Raw genomic sequence first — 18,670 nt, forward strand, 5'->3', positions numbered from 1 at the left:
CCAAAGATTCGCACAGCCCTGCTAGACAGGACAACCTGACATTAATTCCAAGGGACGTTTGAGAGGAAGGCACCACTGTCACAGACTGCAGCTGGTATGACACCTCGGCTCCAAGCCTCTTTCTACTGTTCTCCGTGTCTGCAGAGAACGGATTGTATTTCCCTTATGGCTTTGTCATTTTTTTGGTCTATGACTCTTAACATTTTCTAATAAAATTCAGAGTGCCCGAGCGAGGGACTAACATAAGAGGGATGGAGGTGAGGAGGGGAATGCAACTAAGTTACAGAAAATACAGTGTTAGCCAACTAAGCTCTGCCTGGGGAAAGCTGGGAGGAGGGGATTGCAATGCTGAGAGAGAGAGATAATAGATGTACACAAACCCATACAATAGTCCGTGGTGGTAGAGGAGGTAGGTTGAAGAAGTTACTCAGTCCATCGAGTCCTATCACGGGGGTCCTTGCCAGGTGGAGTGGAGTGGTCTGTGGTTGGAAGCTCTCAGAGTCCATCATAAATTTTGCCCTGGGGTAACTCCTTACCTCAGCAAAATTCAGTGTTACCTACCAGCAACCAGACTTTGGAGCTTCAGCCAAGGAAGTTTGCCAGTTTATGGGATATTCACCCTTTGGTTTTCAAAATATTGTAGATCCTCCCTTCCACTGAAGTGATATGCCTGTACTTGTCTATTGCCCCGGAAATACCCCTCATTCCAGACAGTCAGTAACGTACATAAAACAGCGATAAGATTTATTATACAAGATATAGTTATGCTTGTTTTGTATAATTTAAGTTGGAAAGTGAATAAAAGCAGAGATAAACAGGATGAGGTTTTTTTTCTATCTAGAAACAACTTTTGAGATTGCACCCCACATTCATTTTCCTTTAAAATGGTGTTCTCAGCCAGTAGAACTGCCAGCTCATGTTATCCCAGGTTTTCTGTCTGAGGCCTAGATACACTCCTTAAGGCCAGGGATCCCTAGACGCTATTTTTGCCTTACCAGGAATTGCCCCAGCTCCAACATTGTCCAGGGGGTTGAACTGTCATTGCCACAACCACTGCTGCCTGGCCAGGGGAGGGCTGGAACCTCTGTGTGGTCTGGGTCCCAGTTCAGAACTGAGGCTGGAATAGAGGGTAAGCAGCAGTAGTGGGGGGCAGGTGCCAGGGGCACAGACACTGCAATGATTGTGGGAATAGAGAGCAAAGGTCTGGTGGCAGGGCACTTGACTCCCCTGCTGCTTGTCTTCCTGCTGCTGTTTTTCAAGCTGCAGCAGTTGGGGAGGAATGAATTTAAGATGACCCTCCAATAATTAGATTCTGTACATGGACAATTTTAACAAATGTACAGGAAACCCTCACTATTCACGGGTTTGGCATTCACAGTTTCAAATATTTGCGGTGCGCCGAATATTCCCAGTGCACCACAAATGTTCACCTTGTTACAGCATCAGCGGTGTCTGTGGGAGCTCTTCTTGCCACTGCTGGGCTTCTGCCACCACCAGTGCAGCTGTGCCCCACTCCCCCAGCTGCTGGGGGCATGCACTGTTCATGAACAGAGTGCAGTATTTGCAGATTTTGTCATTTGCGGGATCTCCAGAACGTATCCCCCGTGAATGGCCAAGGTCTTCTGTATAAATTTTTCCATGTAAATAATCGTATTATTGCAAGGTCGTCTTAAATTTGAATTTCTCTTGGATTTGGCAAAATACAGTAGTGAAAAATAGCAGTTTCGGCATCTGATTCCTTCTAGATGGTTGTGTCCTAAGAATGGCTTCTCCCTTTTGAAATGTACCCAGCTGTTGTTTGGGGCTGTCACCTCTGCTCAGGTGCACATGGATAGTTTTTGCCACTTCCCTGGCTGATTGATAGGCATACTAATTCCTGGTTTATACTGTAGAGCAGGAGTGGCCAACCTGCAGCACATGTGCTATAATGCGGGCAGCCTTGCAGCCTAGGTTCTCCATGTGACTGGAGAGGGCACAGGCAGTAAAGTGGCAGATAGGGCAGGAGCCAAAAAGCAGAGCAGCAGATTGGGCAGGGAGGTGAAAAGAGCAGCAGATTAGGCAGGAGAAGGAAGGGAGTTGGAGTGGCACTTCGGGAGGGTGCTGAGCTAATTTGTGGTATACCTTCCAAAAAGGTTAGCCCCCACTGCTCTAGAGATGGGGTTCCTCACATATATTAATAGCTTTTGTCTGGTGTGGGACATTCCAGACACTTGCTTCAACAATCAACTTACTGTTCATATTAAGTTACAGTAAAATATACAGGTTAGACAAGTGGGCAGAAAACAACAGAATGCAGTTCAACAAGGAGAAATGCAAAGTGCTGCATCTAGGGAGGAAAAATGTCCAGCACACCTACAGCCTAGGAAATGACCTGCTGGGTGGCACGGAAGTGGAAAGGGATCTTGGAGTCCTAGTGGACTCCAAGATGAACATGAGTCGGCAGTGTGACGAAACCATCAGAAAAGCCAATGGCACTTTATCGTGCATCAGCAGATGCATGACAAATAGGTCCAAGGAGGTGATACTTCCCCTCTATCGGGCGCTGGTCAGACTGCAGCTGGAGTACTGCGTGCAATTCTGGGCGCCGCACTTCAAGAAGGATGCGGATAACCTGGAGAGGGTCCAGAGAAGGGCCACTCGTATGGTTAAGGGCCTGCAGGCCAAGCCCTACGAGGAGAGATTAGAGAAACTGGACCTTTTCAGCCTCCGCAAGAGAAGGTTGAGAGGCGACCTGGTGGCTGCCTATAAGTTCGTTAGGGGGGCACAGAAGGGAATTGGTGAGTATTTATTCACCAAGGCGCCCCCGGGGGTTACAAGAAATAATGGCCACAAGCTAGAAGAGAGCAGATTTAGATTGGATATTAGGAGGAACTTCTTCACAGTTTGAGTGGCCAAGGTCTGGAACGGGCTCCCAAGGGAGGTGGTGCTCTCCCCTACCCTGGGGGTATTCAAGAGAAGGTTGGATGTGTATCTAGCTGGGGTAATGTAGGCCCAGCACTCTTTCCTGCTTATGCAGGGGGTCGGACTCGATGATCTATTGAGGTCCCTTCCGACCCTAGCATCTATGAATCTATGAATATATTTATACCCAAATCCATGGTTCATACAGTCAATTTTATCAGTTTTGTGTTTGTATCTTAACATTAGCTATAACTTCAGACCGAAAACATCCAATTCTGGGAAATGTTTTTACATGACACACAGGGTACCAAAATAAATTCTGCATTTGGGTACAGAACCGCTATATTTTCTAGTTTGTAAGATGCACCCTTCCACACATACCTTCCAAAAGGATAAAACTGGGGGAAAAATTCCTCTCAAATCTGACTGAATTTTAATTATTTCAGTTATTGTTCATTACATAGCTTTAGTGTATAAGACGCAACTGAACTTTAGACTCCCTTTTTCAGGGAGAATACCCTTCCTCTGCCTTTACTCTCCTTGCACTGAGTCATCCAGAAACAGTTTCACTGGCTCCACACTCCAGCACCAGTGTTGTCAGCTCTGTTATGAAGAGGGTGGCACTGACTTTCCAGTATCCAATGGAGCAAGTATAGGAGACTACCTATGAACTTCTGGAAATCTGGAAGAGGGCCCCTTCCTGTTAATGAGGCCTTCGTGGACTCAGCCAGAATAATCAGCTAAGTGCTGATTACTCTGGTTTCCATCACAAGCATGGTCAGTGTATCTTACCAACTACATTTTAAGACTGGAATTTTTATACCCACGCAGCTCTAATCCTTCCTGGTTGTGACAGCACTCAGTGAGATGAAGCAGCACAGAAGCACACCAAAGGCCAGAGACCCGAAGGATTGGTGTTATTGCATAGTATATATTCTGACTTTCCAGTTCACTTACCCAATTAAAAAAATAATTTCATTCTGTACAATTTCAAGATGTATGAAAGATTAGCTGCCTTCATAGTTATGTTACTGTTGGGCTCAGAAAGCCTTTGTGCTCTTGGTAGCAGGGGTATATATGGTTACTAAGATACCTGCTGCATTCAAGACTACCTGTGGAGGTACAGTATCTTTCTTAAGGGGGATGGCAGTGGTAATGAGTAGGGTTGTGATTTTTCTCGGCAAGGTCTGGAACACTGAAGGATCCTCCCTTTCATTATAGACACCTATGAGGCACTGTATATTTTGACAGATTTCAGTGTGACTGTGCTTCAGAGAGCACATGCTAACCTCAAAACAAGCATAAATGTTGGCTGGAGTAAGACCAGAGATGACTTACCTAACCAGCTGCATGTTTGTGGTATTTATGTAGACCTCCTGTACCACCAAGAGAGGGAGTATTTCATTGGGGAAGCAGCCTTTCTCAACAACCTGTCACTGTTCCTTGGATCACAACCAGACCATTTGATAGTACTGTTGAGAGATACAGTCCATCACCTAGAATTTCAGTTCTCCCTTTGGCAGCCATTTGGCCCATTTCAGACATAGGAGCAACATGGATTTGGACAAATGTGAACCAATGTTTTCTGGACAGCATGTCAGGTAGCTACTCTCTCCCCTTCAACTTAGTGCCTACTTCCCATCTGTAAGAGCTGCTTGGAGCATGAAGCATACCTTCAAACATTGCACCACCACTGATACTTTTAGATTAGATGAAGCTACAGCAACTGGGGTTCTTCGGTTTGTTATCCACAAATACATCTTGCACTGCACCTTCTAGCTTCTCTTCCTCTGATTCCCTAACATTCTGGGATGCTGCAGCAGAGAGGAAACTAAACAGTGGGAACTATGCACCCCCTTGTTGGAACAAATCATGAATGCAAGCAAGGTTCATGCATGTCATGAAGATACTAGTGGAGCAAAATGTCTCTGAGCTCAAATGCATGCTCACCCTTATGAACATACCTTTCAAGGAACTCCAGTTACTACAGTAAGTAACTTTTATATGCATGTAGGGCTTCTGGATAACTTCTCTTCCCTTTTCTTGGTGTAGGCCCTGCCATTGACTCGATTCCATACAGTAGTGTGTCTGGCAGTTGGCCGTCTCCAAGACAAGTCAGTGATGGTGGTGAAGAATGCTGTCCAGCTGCTGGCTGCATTTCTTTCTAACAACCCTTTCTCCTGCAAGGTAAACCCTTATAGTTAGGGACCTACTGAAATTGTGATTGCACATTTTTCGTGGAAACTGAAATTGGGTGGTCTCCGTGAGAAAATGGTGGGCTTTGCAAAAAATGGGCTCTGTAATTTTGGCAGGCCGACTGCAAAAAAAAACCCAAAACAAAAAAAACCCACCTTACTGAAAATAAAATGCTAGCTCCCCAGAGGGAGCCAGCAGTTCTCATAGCACTGCAGCCCAGCTGGGGAGAGGGGGGCCTGAGGGCATGAAAGAGAGCCCAAAATAGCTGCCACCACCTCTTACCCGTGCCCCCACTGCTGAGAGGACTGTCTGTTATGTGGCTTCCCCCGCCCACAATTGCTGGCAAGAGGAAGGGCTACATGACAGACAGCCCTCACAAACAGTCAGTTGGAGGGAGGGGGCTCTTGGCCAATCAGTGTCATGGGGTGGGCCCGCAGAAATGGTGGCTGACTGCAATCTCCCTGCAATATCAACTACCTTGCATTGCATAGATCCCTAAGTATAGCTTGTTGGGCATTCATGCTCCTCCTTTGAGGCACAAGCACCAGGATCTCTGTGCTGTCAAACGTTCATGTGCTTTTTGGCTGTGAATCAGGCTCAGATTTAGAGACCCAGTTTTCCCCAAGATTCAGGTGCTGTAATATGTGTCTTATATTCTCTGATGTGATCAGAGTATATGGCTCTTGGCTCTGCTTACCACCTGCACCAAGTTGATTTGAGTCTGCTGTAGGGGGCTGTCCCTCTGAAATGTGGGGTTTGGGCTTTGGGACTTTGTCCCACTATGTCTTTAAGGTATTTTGTCGGGAGCTGAATGCAAGCTCTGGGTGAACAAGGAGGATTTCAGGGTTTAAGAATATGGAGTATAAAGAGTGCAATATCCCTTATGTTGCTTTTCTTGATATCCCCAGATAAGCTGTTCTGACTTGGCTGAGCCACTCAAGAAGGAAATGCAGAAGCTGCATGAAATGAGGGACAAACACAGGGCTGCATCTGGTAACTTCTTCTTTTCTGCTCTTTTCAGTGGATATCCTGTGTCCTCATAGCTGGCATTCCTTTCAACTTATTCTACCTTGTACTGAAGTCACAGCAGTCTTACACTTAGTGAGGGAAGGAAGGCATGGCTAGATCAGCCAACAGGGATGATATTTGCTACGTAGATATAAGGGGGAAGTACAGGTCTTCTTCCCAGCTGTGCTTCCTTCTCTCAGATTCTAGTCTGAGTCTGTATAACTAGGTTTGCATGTCTTTTTTCTTATAGCATTAGCAATTACACCAGAGGAGGAGTGGGAAGCAATGCAGCCAGAGCTCAAGGCCACGGTGCAACAGCTCCTTCATCCACTACAGGGAGAAGAGGAGAGAGAGGTGGAAGTAGAGGTTGAAGACACTGCACAGGATACAGCAGAGCGCATTACCCAGTTACTGAGGAAGCTAAATTATAAGTAAGTGGGGACATTGCAATTTTGGGAAGAGGCGATACTTTAGAAGCTTCCACTTGTAAGCTAGGTGTGGATCCAGGGGCAAAACTGGAAGAATCTGATGTGGGAGTGTTTTTTCATTTTAGGGGTTTTTTTTACTCTGATTCTTTTAATTTGGTAGATGATGTTTTGTTTTGCACCATCTCTGCCAGGGCTGCTGTGTGCCTTACACAGGAGGCTATGAGCTGTTTCCAGGGAATAGAGCCCTTCATCAGCACTTCCGAGTTGAAGGATGACAAGGAAGCCATAATCTTGGACATCCTGAAGGCACTCTACACAGGTAGCTGCCCTGGGTCAGTCAGTCTTCAATCAAAGTGCTATAGAGAATAAATGATCTGCATTCCTGTCAAAACTTCTCTCTTAATTGTCTGGACCAGACATTTTAGTCTGCTTGGTCACTTCTTCAAGACTGACTTGCGTCTGTTGTCATGATGAATTGGTCTTCTGGTCTCATCATATGTCAGTACCACCCTTTTAGAGTATTAAAGCCTCAATGGCCCCTGAAGCAAGTATATCCACCCAGCTTCTTTTGCCCCCATCCGGGCTTTTTCTGTGCCACTGCCTAGAGCTATGATCTTGCAGTATTTTCCTCATTGTGGCTTTGATAGACCTCCCAAATCAAACCAACTTTGAACTAAACCAACGGTGCTCAATCTTTTTGGACCTGTGGTACCAAAAGTGATGTGGGGCTAGTTTGTGGGCTGGATTGGGCCCTGTGCACCAGGGTTGGGCCCTGCGCTACCTCCACCCAGCCCCACACCTGAATAGGGCCCCGCATGGCAACAGTGGGTCCCATGGGCCTGAATCAGGCCTCGCACTGCCTCTGCCCATCCCTATGAACTAGGATCAGGCTGTTCGCTATCCTGCGTGCCCAATCTAACATTCAGGATCATGCTATCCAGTCTGCAGACTCCCCAGAGGTTCAGAAATTTGGTAGCAGGGATGTAGCAGATAACATTGCCACCAATCCCATGCCATCAAATTTTCAGACCCATGGGGAACTCCCGCAAGCTAGATGACATGGCTCCTGGGGCTGAATTTGGCCCACAGACTGAGGGTTGAGCACCCCTGAACTAAAAAAAGTCCTGCTTTCCTCATACTTGAACTTCAGTCCTTTCAGTTCCACTCAGTTACTCTATCATTATGTCAGAACAGCAGCTTTCCAGGACTTGTGTGCCATCAGTCTCAGCTTCCCTTGGGGGGCCATCAGTAGGGGTTAATCTAAACTCCTGAATGTTCCTTTTACCGATCACTGCACACCCAGAGAGAACCTAGCCAATGGGAATTGGTTCTCTGCCTTGAATTCCTCCAGGAGTCAGATTCACGTCCCTCCAAGTGAAAGTCATGATGTTTTTGGGGCACAGGTTATGTAGGATAAAAGGGGGATGCTGCTTTACTCTGTTACTGCTTATCTGCATCCTCTTACATTAAGGTAACTAGATCATTAATTCCTTAATGAAAGAGGAGTAAACTATGGTAGGTAGCCCACTTTTCATGTGGTAAGAGTATGTATGAGGTTATTACTGCAGAGCAGCTGATACACAATTAAGCTGTGTTCCTTTTCACTTTACAGTAATTATTTACATGTCCATATCCTGAGATTTATAACCCTTAACAACACATCACAGTCTTGTTCTTGATACCTGCCAGTTTACATTGATTCATGGAGCTATATTGACAATCCATTTTGGTTGCTTAATGGTGATTTATGGTCAATGGTGTTTTATATTCTTGGAATGGGGACTGCTAGATCTTGACTAAGGTCAGTGGGTTGAAGGGAGATGTGACAAAATGCTGTCCAACTGTTAACATTTCACTTAAGTTGCCAGCTCTTCTCATGGACTCATCACCTCACTGTGTAGGTTCCCACCTGAGAAACTGTGTCCCAGAGCCTTTGAATGACAGTGGTAATACTGAAAGTGAAGATCTTGCACTAGAGGAGCAGGTAGCATCAGAAATGGTCAAGCAGGAGATGTTGGTGCAGTATCTGCAAGATGCCTACAACTTCTCTGTTAAAATCATAGAAGCCTTGAACATGGTCAGCAGGATGATGTACAAAAACTCTGTCTCTGGTAGGTGATAAACATGGTTCCTTCACATTAAGACTTCCAGGGTCTGAAACTTGATCAGCAAGGAGATGTGTTAGAGCTCTAATTTTGTGATGGTGGTGTGATAAGCAGATATGGGGGCTGGCACTGGAGTTATCTGGACAGGGGGTCTGTGTATTACATTAATCTGGCAGTAGGGGCTTAGAGGAGTTATCTTGGAGAAAGTGAGAGTGGGGGAGATGAGCTTCCTTGGGTATGTAGAGGCACTGGTGCACTTTAAGCAAATGTTAAGGCATCCAGCCTCTTCAGCCTAAGTGCTGAAAATATTTCAAAGCATCAGGCGACTACAGTCAGTTTTGGGGGGCAAGTTCTTTATTCGGTTTTGTTGGTGCTGAAGGAGTGAAAGCCACCTCTGACTTACTGTATTTCCCCCTTCCTGCTGGCTTGCCATTCCCCAAAGTGAGCCAAGTTAGAAAAAAGCTGCCTCTTTGACTATATTGCAAGGTGTGCGGATGGAAGATGAGTGTGACTGGTGGGTATGGTGCACATGTGCTCCACGTAATCTTAGTTGCTGCACAGAACCGTGATACAAGTTGGAATCTCCAGTTTATCTAATATGTGGAATAGCTGAGGCAGTTGAAGAATTAGACATTTTTGTTTTATGTTTGCCCACATGCATATTTCTCTCTGAATGGGCATTCAGGCTGTATGTTTGATCCTGGGCTCTGCCTAAGCCAAATCCATACAGTATGTATATGTCCTGCCACTTAAGCTCTGCACAAAGGGCTGAAAGGTCAACGTGCACTTCCTACTTCTCAGTTTTTCTTAATCACCTTAGTCTCGAGACCAGGCTTTCGGCTGTCCTTAGGCTGCAATTTAGTCCTTGTAGCCAACTTCATCCGTTAATGTATTTTTCTTGCTCTTGTTGCCCATTGACAAAGAGAAAAAAAATTGCAAGACCATATGCCTTCTTTTGCATAGGGGAGCTTTGGGTTTTTTCCTCAGATCAGGCCTCAGTGCTCTGTGCCAATATATTGTCTTCATTCACACTTCAGATATTTACGCCTTGTTTAATAGGCACATCAGGCATCCATGCAGCCACAGTTTCCATTCCAGTACCATGTGTAGTTTATGAGTCTTTTTTCCCTTCTTGCATCAGAAAGGAAGCACAGAAGAGCCACACCATGCCTTAGGTTTGTTTACTTGCTAGAAAAATCTTAAGCCTAGCTTCAGACCTGGCGTGCAAATCCAGCTGCATATAGGCATTCAGCGAGCACAAGCTCGTTGCTGAAAAGGTTGGTAGGAGCCTTTGAGTAGTCGGCCTTTGAAAGAGATTCCAGGAGGGACCCGCAACTCAGAGTTTGTTATAAAGAGATTCCTTTGCCCCTTGTTGACTCCCAGTATTTACTTAAGAAGTGCCACACTGAGTCAGACCACAGGTCCATCTACCCCAGCATTCTGTGGTTTATAGTGCACACATCTCTGCACTGTGTTTGTTTTATTGATACCTTTTTGAAGTTGTAGTACCAGAACTGGACAAAATATTTTGGTTACTAACTGTTGTCAGATTCAGATGTTATACTTACTTGCATGCTCCACATACTTTTCTCCCTAAAAGTAGTCCTTCAAAATTAGGGTGCGTGTCTTAAGTGAGATGGTAATTTTTGACACTGGAATGGAATCAAGGAAATGTTGCAAAATGGTTCCTGTGTTTCACTCTGTCAGTCGTGGGGATGGAGGACCCTGAAATCACCCTTTAGGGTCAGAGGAACAACTGCTTAAGTCAGCATTCAACCATGACTGTAAAAATGTGTTTTCTTCATTTTGCCTTCCCAAAACAAGGTGCGAGTTTTATCTGGGGGCATGTGCTACATGAGAAAATATGGTAAAATGTGCCTAGTCCTCTTTGATGTTTATCAGTTTGTATCTAAATGTCTTAACTTTTTGGTCACAGTCTGTCACTCTGGAAGCTGATCATTTGTATAGATCCAATATTAGATTGGCACTGATAATAAAGAAAATGACTATATTGGAAATCATCCTGATGTGGCCAGTAATTTGGCCAATAAATCCCCATGTGTGTGCGCAGTCACAGCGCAGCATTCAGGCAGCGAGGAGCACAGCCCAGCAGCTTGGAGAGCTGTGTGCACCTGGAAAGTCGAAGGGGTGGGGGGAGGGGCATGGGGGGCAGATCAACACCCCCTTCAGTGAGGGAGAAAATGCGGGGGTAGGCAGGCTGAGGCGCAGGACAGAGCCGTGACTCATCCGGTGGGCTGGGGAATAGGGAGCAGCTCCTGCTGCTGCGCACGCTGGGGGAGGGCATGGGGCTGTGGGTGGGGTGGGGTGCAGCTGAGGCCTGGAGTCCTGCTGTGCTCTTCCTGGTTGCAGAGGGGAGGGTCTGGGCCACACAGCACTTGGGGCAGGTGTCGGCAGCAGTGGGCAGGGGACTATGTGGGATCAGGCTGAAGCCACCCCAAATTTTGCTGTAGCCTTCCCATAACCTCTGCTCCCAGCGCTGCCACCACTCGCCCTAGGTGCAGCCCATTCCTCCCCCTTCCTTTCTTCCTTCCCCCCGCCCCTTCCTCTAGCAAGAGCCCAGCACAGCTCCCGGCCCCAGTGTGCAGCTGCAGCCCACCCTGCCCTGCGTAGATCTGGGGGCACACATCCTCCCCACCCACCCTCATGCCCTCCTGGGGTGCATGCAGCAGCAGAAGCTGCTCCCCCTCCCCACGCCCCCTGGATGAGCCACGGCTCCATCCTGCACCCCGCTGTGCCCCAGCTGGGCACCGCCTACCCCAGCCCCAGCCCCACTTCTTTTACCTCACTACAGGGGGCGTTAATCTGCCACCCCCACGCCCTTCCTCCCCACTCCTCTTCCACTACAACAGACTTACCAGCTCCACTCAGCTTTATCGGATTGATATTAGCTGATACACCTCCTTAAAAATCGGCTATCAATATCGGCTCCCAAAATCTCTATCTGTGCACCCCTAATTGTTTGCCATGATACTGATTCTTTTTCAGAATTGCTGCTCCGTACCATTCCATAGATATGACCGGTCTGTATGGCCTGTTTTTGGCTGTTTTTTAAAAATGCAGTTTAACTTCACCCATCTTCCAAGCAGTCCAGATATGTCCATACTACTGACCCTGTCCTTCATTATTTATCGTTCATGCCCTTGTTTTTTGTCATTTGCTAACTTTCAGTAATGATTTTAGGTTTGCTATGGTGTGTATGCAGCAGTAGGTGTATAACTAGTTTTACTTGTCAGTGGCAGGGATGGTTGCCATACTGGAAAGGGAGGAGCTGTGCAAAGCTGCACTAACATCTTTCTACTTCCTACAGTTGTGCAAGAGGCTATCGAGTTCTTTGTGACAGTTTCACAGTTTGGAGTCCCTCAGGCAGTGCTTGGAGTTCGCAGGATGCTCCCTCTCATATGGTCAAAGGAGCCAGGCATTAGAGAAGCTGTGCTGAGTGCCTATAGGAGGCTCTACCTGAGCCCCAGCGGGGATTCTGAGAGGTAAGGAATGTCTAAATCCTAGCATGCCTCTTGGGACATGCTTTTGGGATTGGAGCATGCCAGCAGCTAGCACTAAGCTGTATTTCACACTGAACTGAAATGCTAGAACAGTGGGGGCCAGACTTTTTGGTAGGTGTGCTACAGATTAGCTCTGCACCCTCCCTTGGTGCCACTCCAATCCCCTTCCCTTGCCCAATCTCCTGCTCTGCCTTCTGCTCCTTGATCTATGCTCCCTGCTTGATAAGCTCTGCTTTCTGTTCTCTGCCCTATATACCACCATATTGCTTGTCTCTTCCCCAGTCTGCTACATCCCCCATACAGACTACCCATGCCCCTTCTGGCACATGTGCTGTAGATTAGCTACCCCTGTACTAGTAAATGCTGTGCTGCACAGAGGGATGCGAGTCAGTCAGCAAGGATGCTTTTTCTCATGGCTGCTTCCAATTTTTGTACGGTTCCAAGATGTGCTTTGCTGCCAAATATCTAAGCGTTTCCTTGTGACCTGTCACATGGACACTCCCTGCTCCCAGTGCTTGTCCATATGTACATTTTGTTGTGGATGTGTATACAACTCTTGTGCTGAAGCTTGGAGCCGTACCCATACAGTGCACCTGTGTCTTGTTCCTCCTTGTACTCTGTACTATGCGCATAAAAATGTTGCTTGTTCCTGTCCCTACCCTTCAGCTTCTTGGCCTGAGGTGAAGCATTTCTGTTGTCCATTCTGATCACAGTTTCAGCTTCTGAGCCTATGTTTTACTTGCTTCCGGTTTTTACAAGGTTTTGTACATTCTAATTAATTTTTCTTGGTCTTGGCCATAAAGAAGAGAAGTGAGGAAAGAAAGTTCTGTTTTTGGCTTTGGCCATGTTGCTTTCCTAGTTTTTTTGTTAACAAACATGAAAAACATGACATTTATAGGGCAGCCTCAGAAAAGCTAGCCTGGATGAAAGATGCTGCAAGGTGGGCTCAAGGGAAAAATCTCCCATTTGGGATTCAGTGATTTAGCACTGAAATGCAGGTCCAGAGAATCCTTTCTGCTGGCACTGCATAAACACCAGGACTGCCATAAGGGGTCTTTGACACTGGCGTCTGCCATGCCACAAGTCCATGGGAAATTGTTCTTCCAGCCCCGCATTTTTCTGACATTGGTGCTGTCTGCTTAAAGAGATGGAGCAGCTTACTGGAAACTCTTGACACTAGCCAGCGCCGGATCACGTGGGGACTGCTCACTGATACTAGGGCACTCCACGTTCAAGCCCATCTGGCTATTGTTCATGTAAGCCATCCTCTCCTTTTCCCTGTCATGGAAACCCAGTTGGTTTTCAGGCCATGGCACTGAAGTTTTCCAAGGATCCAATCCTGGTCTTCCCTGTGGAGAGAAGTCTGATCCCTTTGGGACCTGAACTTCTTTGCAGCTCTGATGAATTTATGATATTATGTCAACCTGTACGTTTCAGGTGCCTTCACAGATAGGTGAGATCTTAGTTTGTAGTCCTCTTTAGTCAAAATGCAGATCGAGATGCTAATGGCAGATTCTCCATAGACCTATGTCCTATCCAGAAAAAAGTTTGTGTGTATTCTAAGTTCCTGTCCCGAGTTGTGCTGGAGATGAGCCAGAAGATCTAGATGTTAGTGTTTCTTCTGAAATCTCCAACAGAGTGGAGGTGTTGCTCTTTACAGATCTTTCATATTGTCCCCATTGCTTTTTTTGCCATAGTGGAAGGATGAAAAGATATACAGCAAAAGCTGTGTTATCCTGTGCTTTATCAATCGGAAAGCTCTACTAACCAGCATCTGAGGGATGTGGCAAAAGCGAAACTGGAAGTCCTGCTTCCAGTTTAATTGCCACAAGCCGAGTTCTTCTTCACTTCTTTGGCCCATGGCCTGGGGCAAAGCAGCCTGTGCGGGGTCCCCCCTCCCTGTCCTCTGGCACACTGATGCCAGGGAGTGCACCAGAGAGCGCGCATTTGATTAACCCCCATTCCCCATTCCCAGGGGATGCCGGATAACAGAGCTTTTGCTGTAGCCTGTACCATGCTAAACAGATCCCTCCGATTTCATAACAGAATTTAGTGCAACTAAGGCTGGAGCCTCCAGCAGTACTTGGAACACACTCCACCAGAACCCAAGTAAGCTGTGGATTTCCAAGAATTTCAGCATTCTAGATATCTGCCCGGCTGGCACCTGGCAAGTGCTATGAGTTTACTGAAGCATTGAGGTCAGATATTGTAGTTAGGAAAGCAGGTCTATAGTCATTCTTTGCCCAGGACTGCAAGATCTTGCCTGCAGGTGAATTTGGAAACTGTTTTGATTCTTTATGTACAATGGCTAAACACTTCAAGGAGAAAGAAGTTGCTTATCACAGTAACTGGCAGCCTGAGAGAGACCCTTGTCTCCTCTTCTCGTGGCACATTGTAGACATTTTCCCTCATAGGGTGCTTTGTGGCTGTGGTAGGAAAGAGGGGCTAGAAAGGATATTTCTGTGGACTGTTCTGGACAAATCCTTTGTTGCATGGTTGCCTGTGGTTGCAGAGGCTTGAACTTGATGGCACAGAAGATTCCTTCAGTCTTGTGTTCTTCAGCTGTCTTGTCCCTATACACATTCCATATTATGCCTTCCATTCTCTCTTATGATCCTCTGGCATCTTGGGATTCTGTAGCTGAGAAGAAATGAAAGAATAGAGGGCCCTTTGGTGCAGAGTGTGAGGATGTGCAGATCTACCCTACCCTCTACAGCAGGGATAGGCAATTATTTTGACTGGAGGGCTATTTAATGAGTTTTGGGGACCTGGCAAGAACCATATCAGTCTGTCTCTCTGTCTGGCTCCTCTCATAGCTATCTTGCTCCCGAACCTGGCCAGAGCTGTTGTTTGTCAGGAGCCCTGAAGCTCAGCTTTGGACCCAAATGGAGACTTCCCCTGTGGCAGGTGGGTGGCAGCATCAGCTGTGGGCACAGTGAGCAGGTTCCAGAACCCCAATGCAGAACCTGCTGGCAGTGTCACAGCTGATGGTGCTGCCCATCTGCTACAGTAGAAGTTCCTGCCTGTATCCACAGCTGACACTACTAGTATGTTCCAGATCAGGGCTCCAGGCAGGAGCTTTCATTGTGCTGGGAGAGTGGCAACATCAGCTGTGGTTGCTGCCAGTGGGTTCTGCATCAGGGCTACTGGACATGCCAGTGGCATCCACAGCTGATGCCACCACCTGCCTGCCTGCTGCAGCAGAAGCCCTGCCCGGGTCCACAGCTGATGCTGCTGTGTTGAGGGCTGATGCTGCTCGGTGGAAGTAGTCCACCTGCCTGGCACCGCATGGCAATCGGAGTCATCAGTCGCACACAGGCCAGATCCAGTGAGTTGGCAGCTGTCTACCTGTGGACCAGATTGAGTCTGTTGGTGGGCCAAATTTGGCCCATGAGCCGTATTTTGCCCATCCCTGCTCTATAGGTTCTACATTATGGTTTACAGGTACTATTAGGACAAAAAAATCTCAACTGTAGTATATGGATTGCTTGGATGCCACTACCTAGTGGAACATATATCTAGACAGGCTCCCTTAAAGCATTCCTGTTACTGTATCGAGAAAATTCTCTATCCCTGTTTGTGGATTCTGGATCTAGGAGAGTATAATCATGCAAACTGTCTTCTGTCTATCTATCTCCAAAACAGAGTTAGGGCCCAGAACCAGGTGCAATCTCTCTCCCTCCTTATGGTGGATGCCTCACTTGGGACCATTCAGTGCTTGGAGGAAATAGTAAGTGCTAATCCCATTCTGTATGTTTTAGAGGTGCACCAATACATTGGTCCCATATTGGATTGGCACCGATATGAGGAAAATTGAGAGTATTGACAATCGGCTTTTTTTGTTTGATATGGCCAATGAATACCGCATGCATGCGTGTAATTACAGCACAGCCTGGCAGCATGGAGAGCAGCCAGGTCCGGCTGATGAAGAAAGGGGGAGGGAAGGGGTGTGGGGGGGAGGGGCAGGTTGAGGCCCCTGCAGTGAGGGAGTGAGTGGAGCAGGGGTAGGGGTAGGTGCTGCCCAGGTGGGGCATGGGACAGAGCCTGCAGTGAAGGAGTGAGTGGGGCAGGGAGGGAGGCCTGGGTGGCTGAAGCCACTCCAAAATTTGCTGTAGTCCCTGCCAACCCCCCTCCCAGCACCACTGCTGAGCTCAGTCTGGCCCAGCCCCTGCTGGGATGAGCCAGGCACAGTGCCTTACCCCACCCCATGCACATATCCAGGGGCAGATACCCCCATGCCTCCCAGGGTGCACACAGTGGCGGGAGGTGCCCCCGACACCCCAGCTGGGCAGCACCTGCCCCAGCACCAGCCCTACTTCCTCCCTCGCCGCAGGGGCCTTGATGGGGGCCCCACCACACACACACACACACACACACACACACACACACACACACACACACACACACACACACACACACACACACACACACACACACACACACACACACACACACACACACACACACACACACACACACACACACACACACACACACACACCCCTTCCCTCCCCCCTTTTTCCCACAACAGACTTAACAGCTGTTCTTCACGCTGCGGGGCTGCATATCAGAATCAGATTGGTATGAGCCAGCAGGGTTTGTTAAAAATTGGCCATCAGTATTGGCCCGAAAAGTCTCTCTTGGTGCACATCTAGTATGTTTGAGTCTGCCTTGAGCCTTTGTCCTGCTCAAAATGTTACAGTCTTTCCAATAAAATGCCCTCCTAGGCACAGATGGATTGTGGCAGCCATTCCACTTGCTCTAGTATTGTATGCTTAGTTATTGTGTCCTGTTCCTCCCCAGATCTGCGAGTTTGTTCAGAAAGATGAAATAAAGCCATCTGTGATCCAGTTGCTTTGGGAGCAGTTCACAGAGAAATTGGAGTGTTCATCACTGGAGCGCCAGGCTGCTATCATGCTGCTGGGCATGATGGCAAGGTAAGCTCAAAGTGTAGCTGTCTCTAAATAATTGATTATGGCCCCATGGCAGCCATGATGACTGCTCCTCATTCCCCCTTTCTTATCCTAAATGACTGTTCTGGAAGGAGGTGGCCTATGGAAGACTTGGCAGTGTTTTTACTACAATGCAAATAGCTGTTTACTTCAACGCATTCCAATGTTCAGACCCCCATTACAGCATGTGTAATATCCAACTTGCAGAAGTATGGTTTACTGCCTTCTCAGCTGAATCTGAAGTGTCAGCTGAAAACAACTCATGCCCAAGTCTCCATTCTTCCTCAGTGCACAAAGTAAACCTTGGCTGGTTGTATGTTTGCTACAAGCTTTCTAGAGTTACTCTTGGCAACTCCTGTGTGTTTTACCTCACTACAGGGGAAAGCCAGAGATCGTGGGCAGTAACTTGGATGTTTTGGTGACAGTGGGGCTAGATGAGAAGGTTCACAAAGACTATCGCTTTGCCAAAGAAGTGTGCAATGCTATTTCCAAACTGGCTGGTTGCAACAAGGTAACATTCTTCCTTCTTCAGGGAGCTCACAGAACAGGAGCTAGGCATCTTCTGATGAGCCCCCCCATGTTAAAAAATAAACTTCAAACTTAGGACCTCCCATCTGTGTGACTTTTCTGGTTTCACTGGTGTCAGCTAAAAGATAATTGGCAGGGCAAGGCCTACTTTATTTGGTGATAAATTATACTTTTGTCCTTCATGGGCAAAGACAACTGCATGTAGCTGGGGGAGGGGAGGGAGGAAAAGGAAAAAGCAGTGGGAAAGAAAAAGGGAAGGACAACTGCATGTGGCTGGGTTGTGGGGCAGTTGGAGCCCGACAGCTCCTCTAGGGACACAGAACAGAGGAGAACATGCCCCCGCCCCGATTCTCCCGTGGTGTGCACAGCAGCGGGAGCCTGCCTGCCTGTGCCCCTGAAGGAGTGGTTGGGCTCCAATTGTCCCCCAGCCCGGCCAGGGCCCTATTCACGGTGAATGGGGGCCCAGCTGGGCCGACTCATGGGACAGTCCCCACAGTGCAGGAGGGAGCAGGCCAGGGGCAGGGGTGAATCATTCACTCCTGCCCCATTCCCTCCTGCACTGTGGGGGGCTCAATCCTGAGCCCCACTCCCTCCCTCACCGTGGGAGAAGGGACAAATCAAGGTCCCTGTGGTGAGGGAGGGAGCAGGGCAGGAGCAGGGGCTGGGATGAGTGGGACCCTGGCCGCGGCCCCTTTCACCCCAACCTGCTCCTGCCTATGCTGCACTCCGTCCCTTACCGCAGGGGCCTTGATCGGCACCCCAACACTTAAAAACAGAAAAAAATACAAAGGGGTACATGAACTGAAACTTTGAGGTCAAAGGGAGTATGCTTGTTAAAAATGGTTCTTGAAAATATTAGGTCTCATTTATGACCTGCAGCTATAGCAGGGCTTTTTTCCTGCAGTTCTCTGGTTTCTCATTCACCACTAGAGGCTGAAGGATGTTGTCCTTCCTCCTTCCTATAATATGGTGCTTGACAGCAGTGTTGTTTCCTGGTTGCACTCTGTTTTGACTACTCTTTTGTTGTGTAA

The 18,670-nt window shown here is 47.6% G+C and overlaps 1 protein-coding gene across 2 annotated transcripts in view; it reads left to right on the forward strand.

The window, feature by feature from the left end:
• Window positions 1-18,670, forward strand: part of NCAPD2 (non-SMC condensin I complex subunit D2) — a 52,113-nt gene that overhangs the window by 7,705 nt on the left and 25,738 nt on the right. For both annotated transcript variants that reach the window (XM_090054637.1, XM_090054647.1), the window contains exons 9-17: window positions 4,954-5,088; window positions 6,006-6,090; window positions 6,356-6,536; window positions 6,725-6,852; window positions 8,435-8,644; window positions 11,967-12,141; window positions 15,805-15,889; window positions 16,963-17,096; window positions 17,490-17,622. In XM_090054637.1, coding sequence (XP_089910763.1) covers window positions 4,954-5,088; window positions 6,006-6,090; window positions 6,356-6,536; window positions 6,725-6,852; window positions 8,435-8,644; window positions 11,967-12,141; window positions 15,805-15,889; window positions 16,963-17,096; window positions 17,490-17,622 — 1,266 coding nt within the window. The remainder of the gene's footprint in view (window positions 1-4,953; window positions 5,089-6,005; window positions 6,091-6,355; window positions 6,537-6,724; window positions 6,853-8,434; window positions 8,645-11,966; window positions 12,142-15,804; window positions 15,890-16,962; window positions 17,097-17,489; window positions 17,623-18,670) is intronic.

Source organism: Crocodylus siamensis, chromosome 1 (genome assembly GCF_052110815.1).
Source record: "Crocodylus siamensis isolate JL-2025a chromosome 1, ASM5211081v1, whole genome shotgun sequence".
Taxonomy (NCBI): domain Eukaryota; kingdom Metazoa; phylum Chordata; order Crocodylia; family Crocodylidae; genus Crocodylus; species Crocodylus siamensis.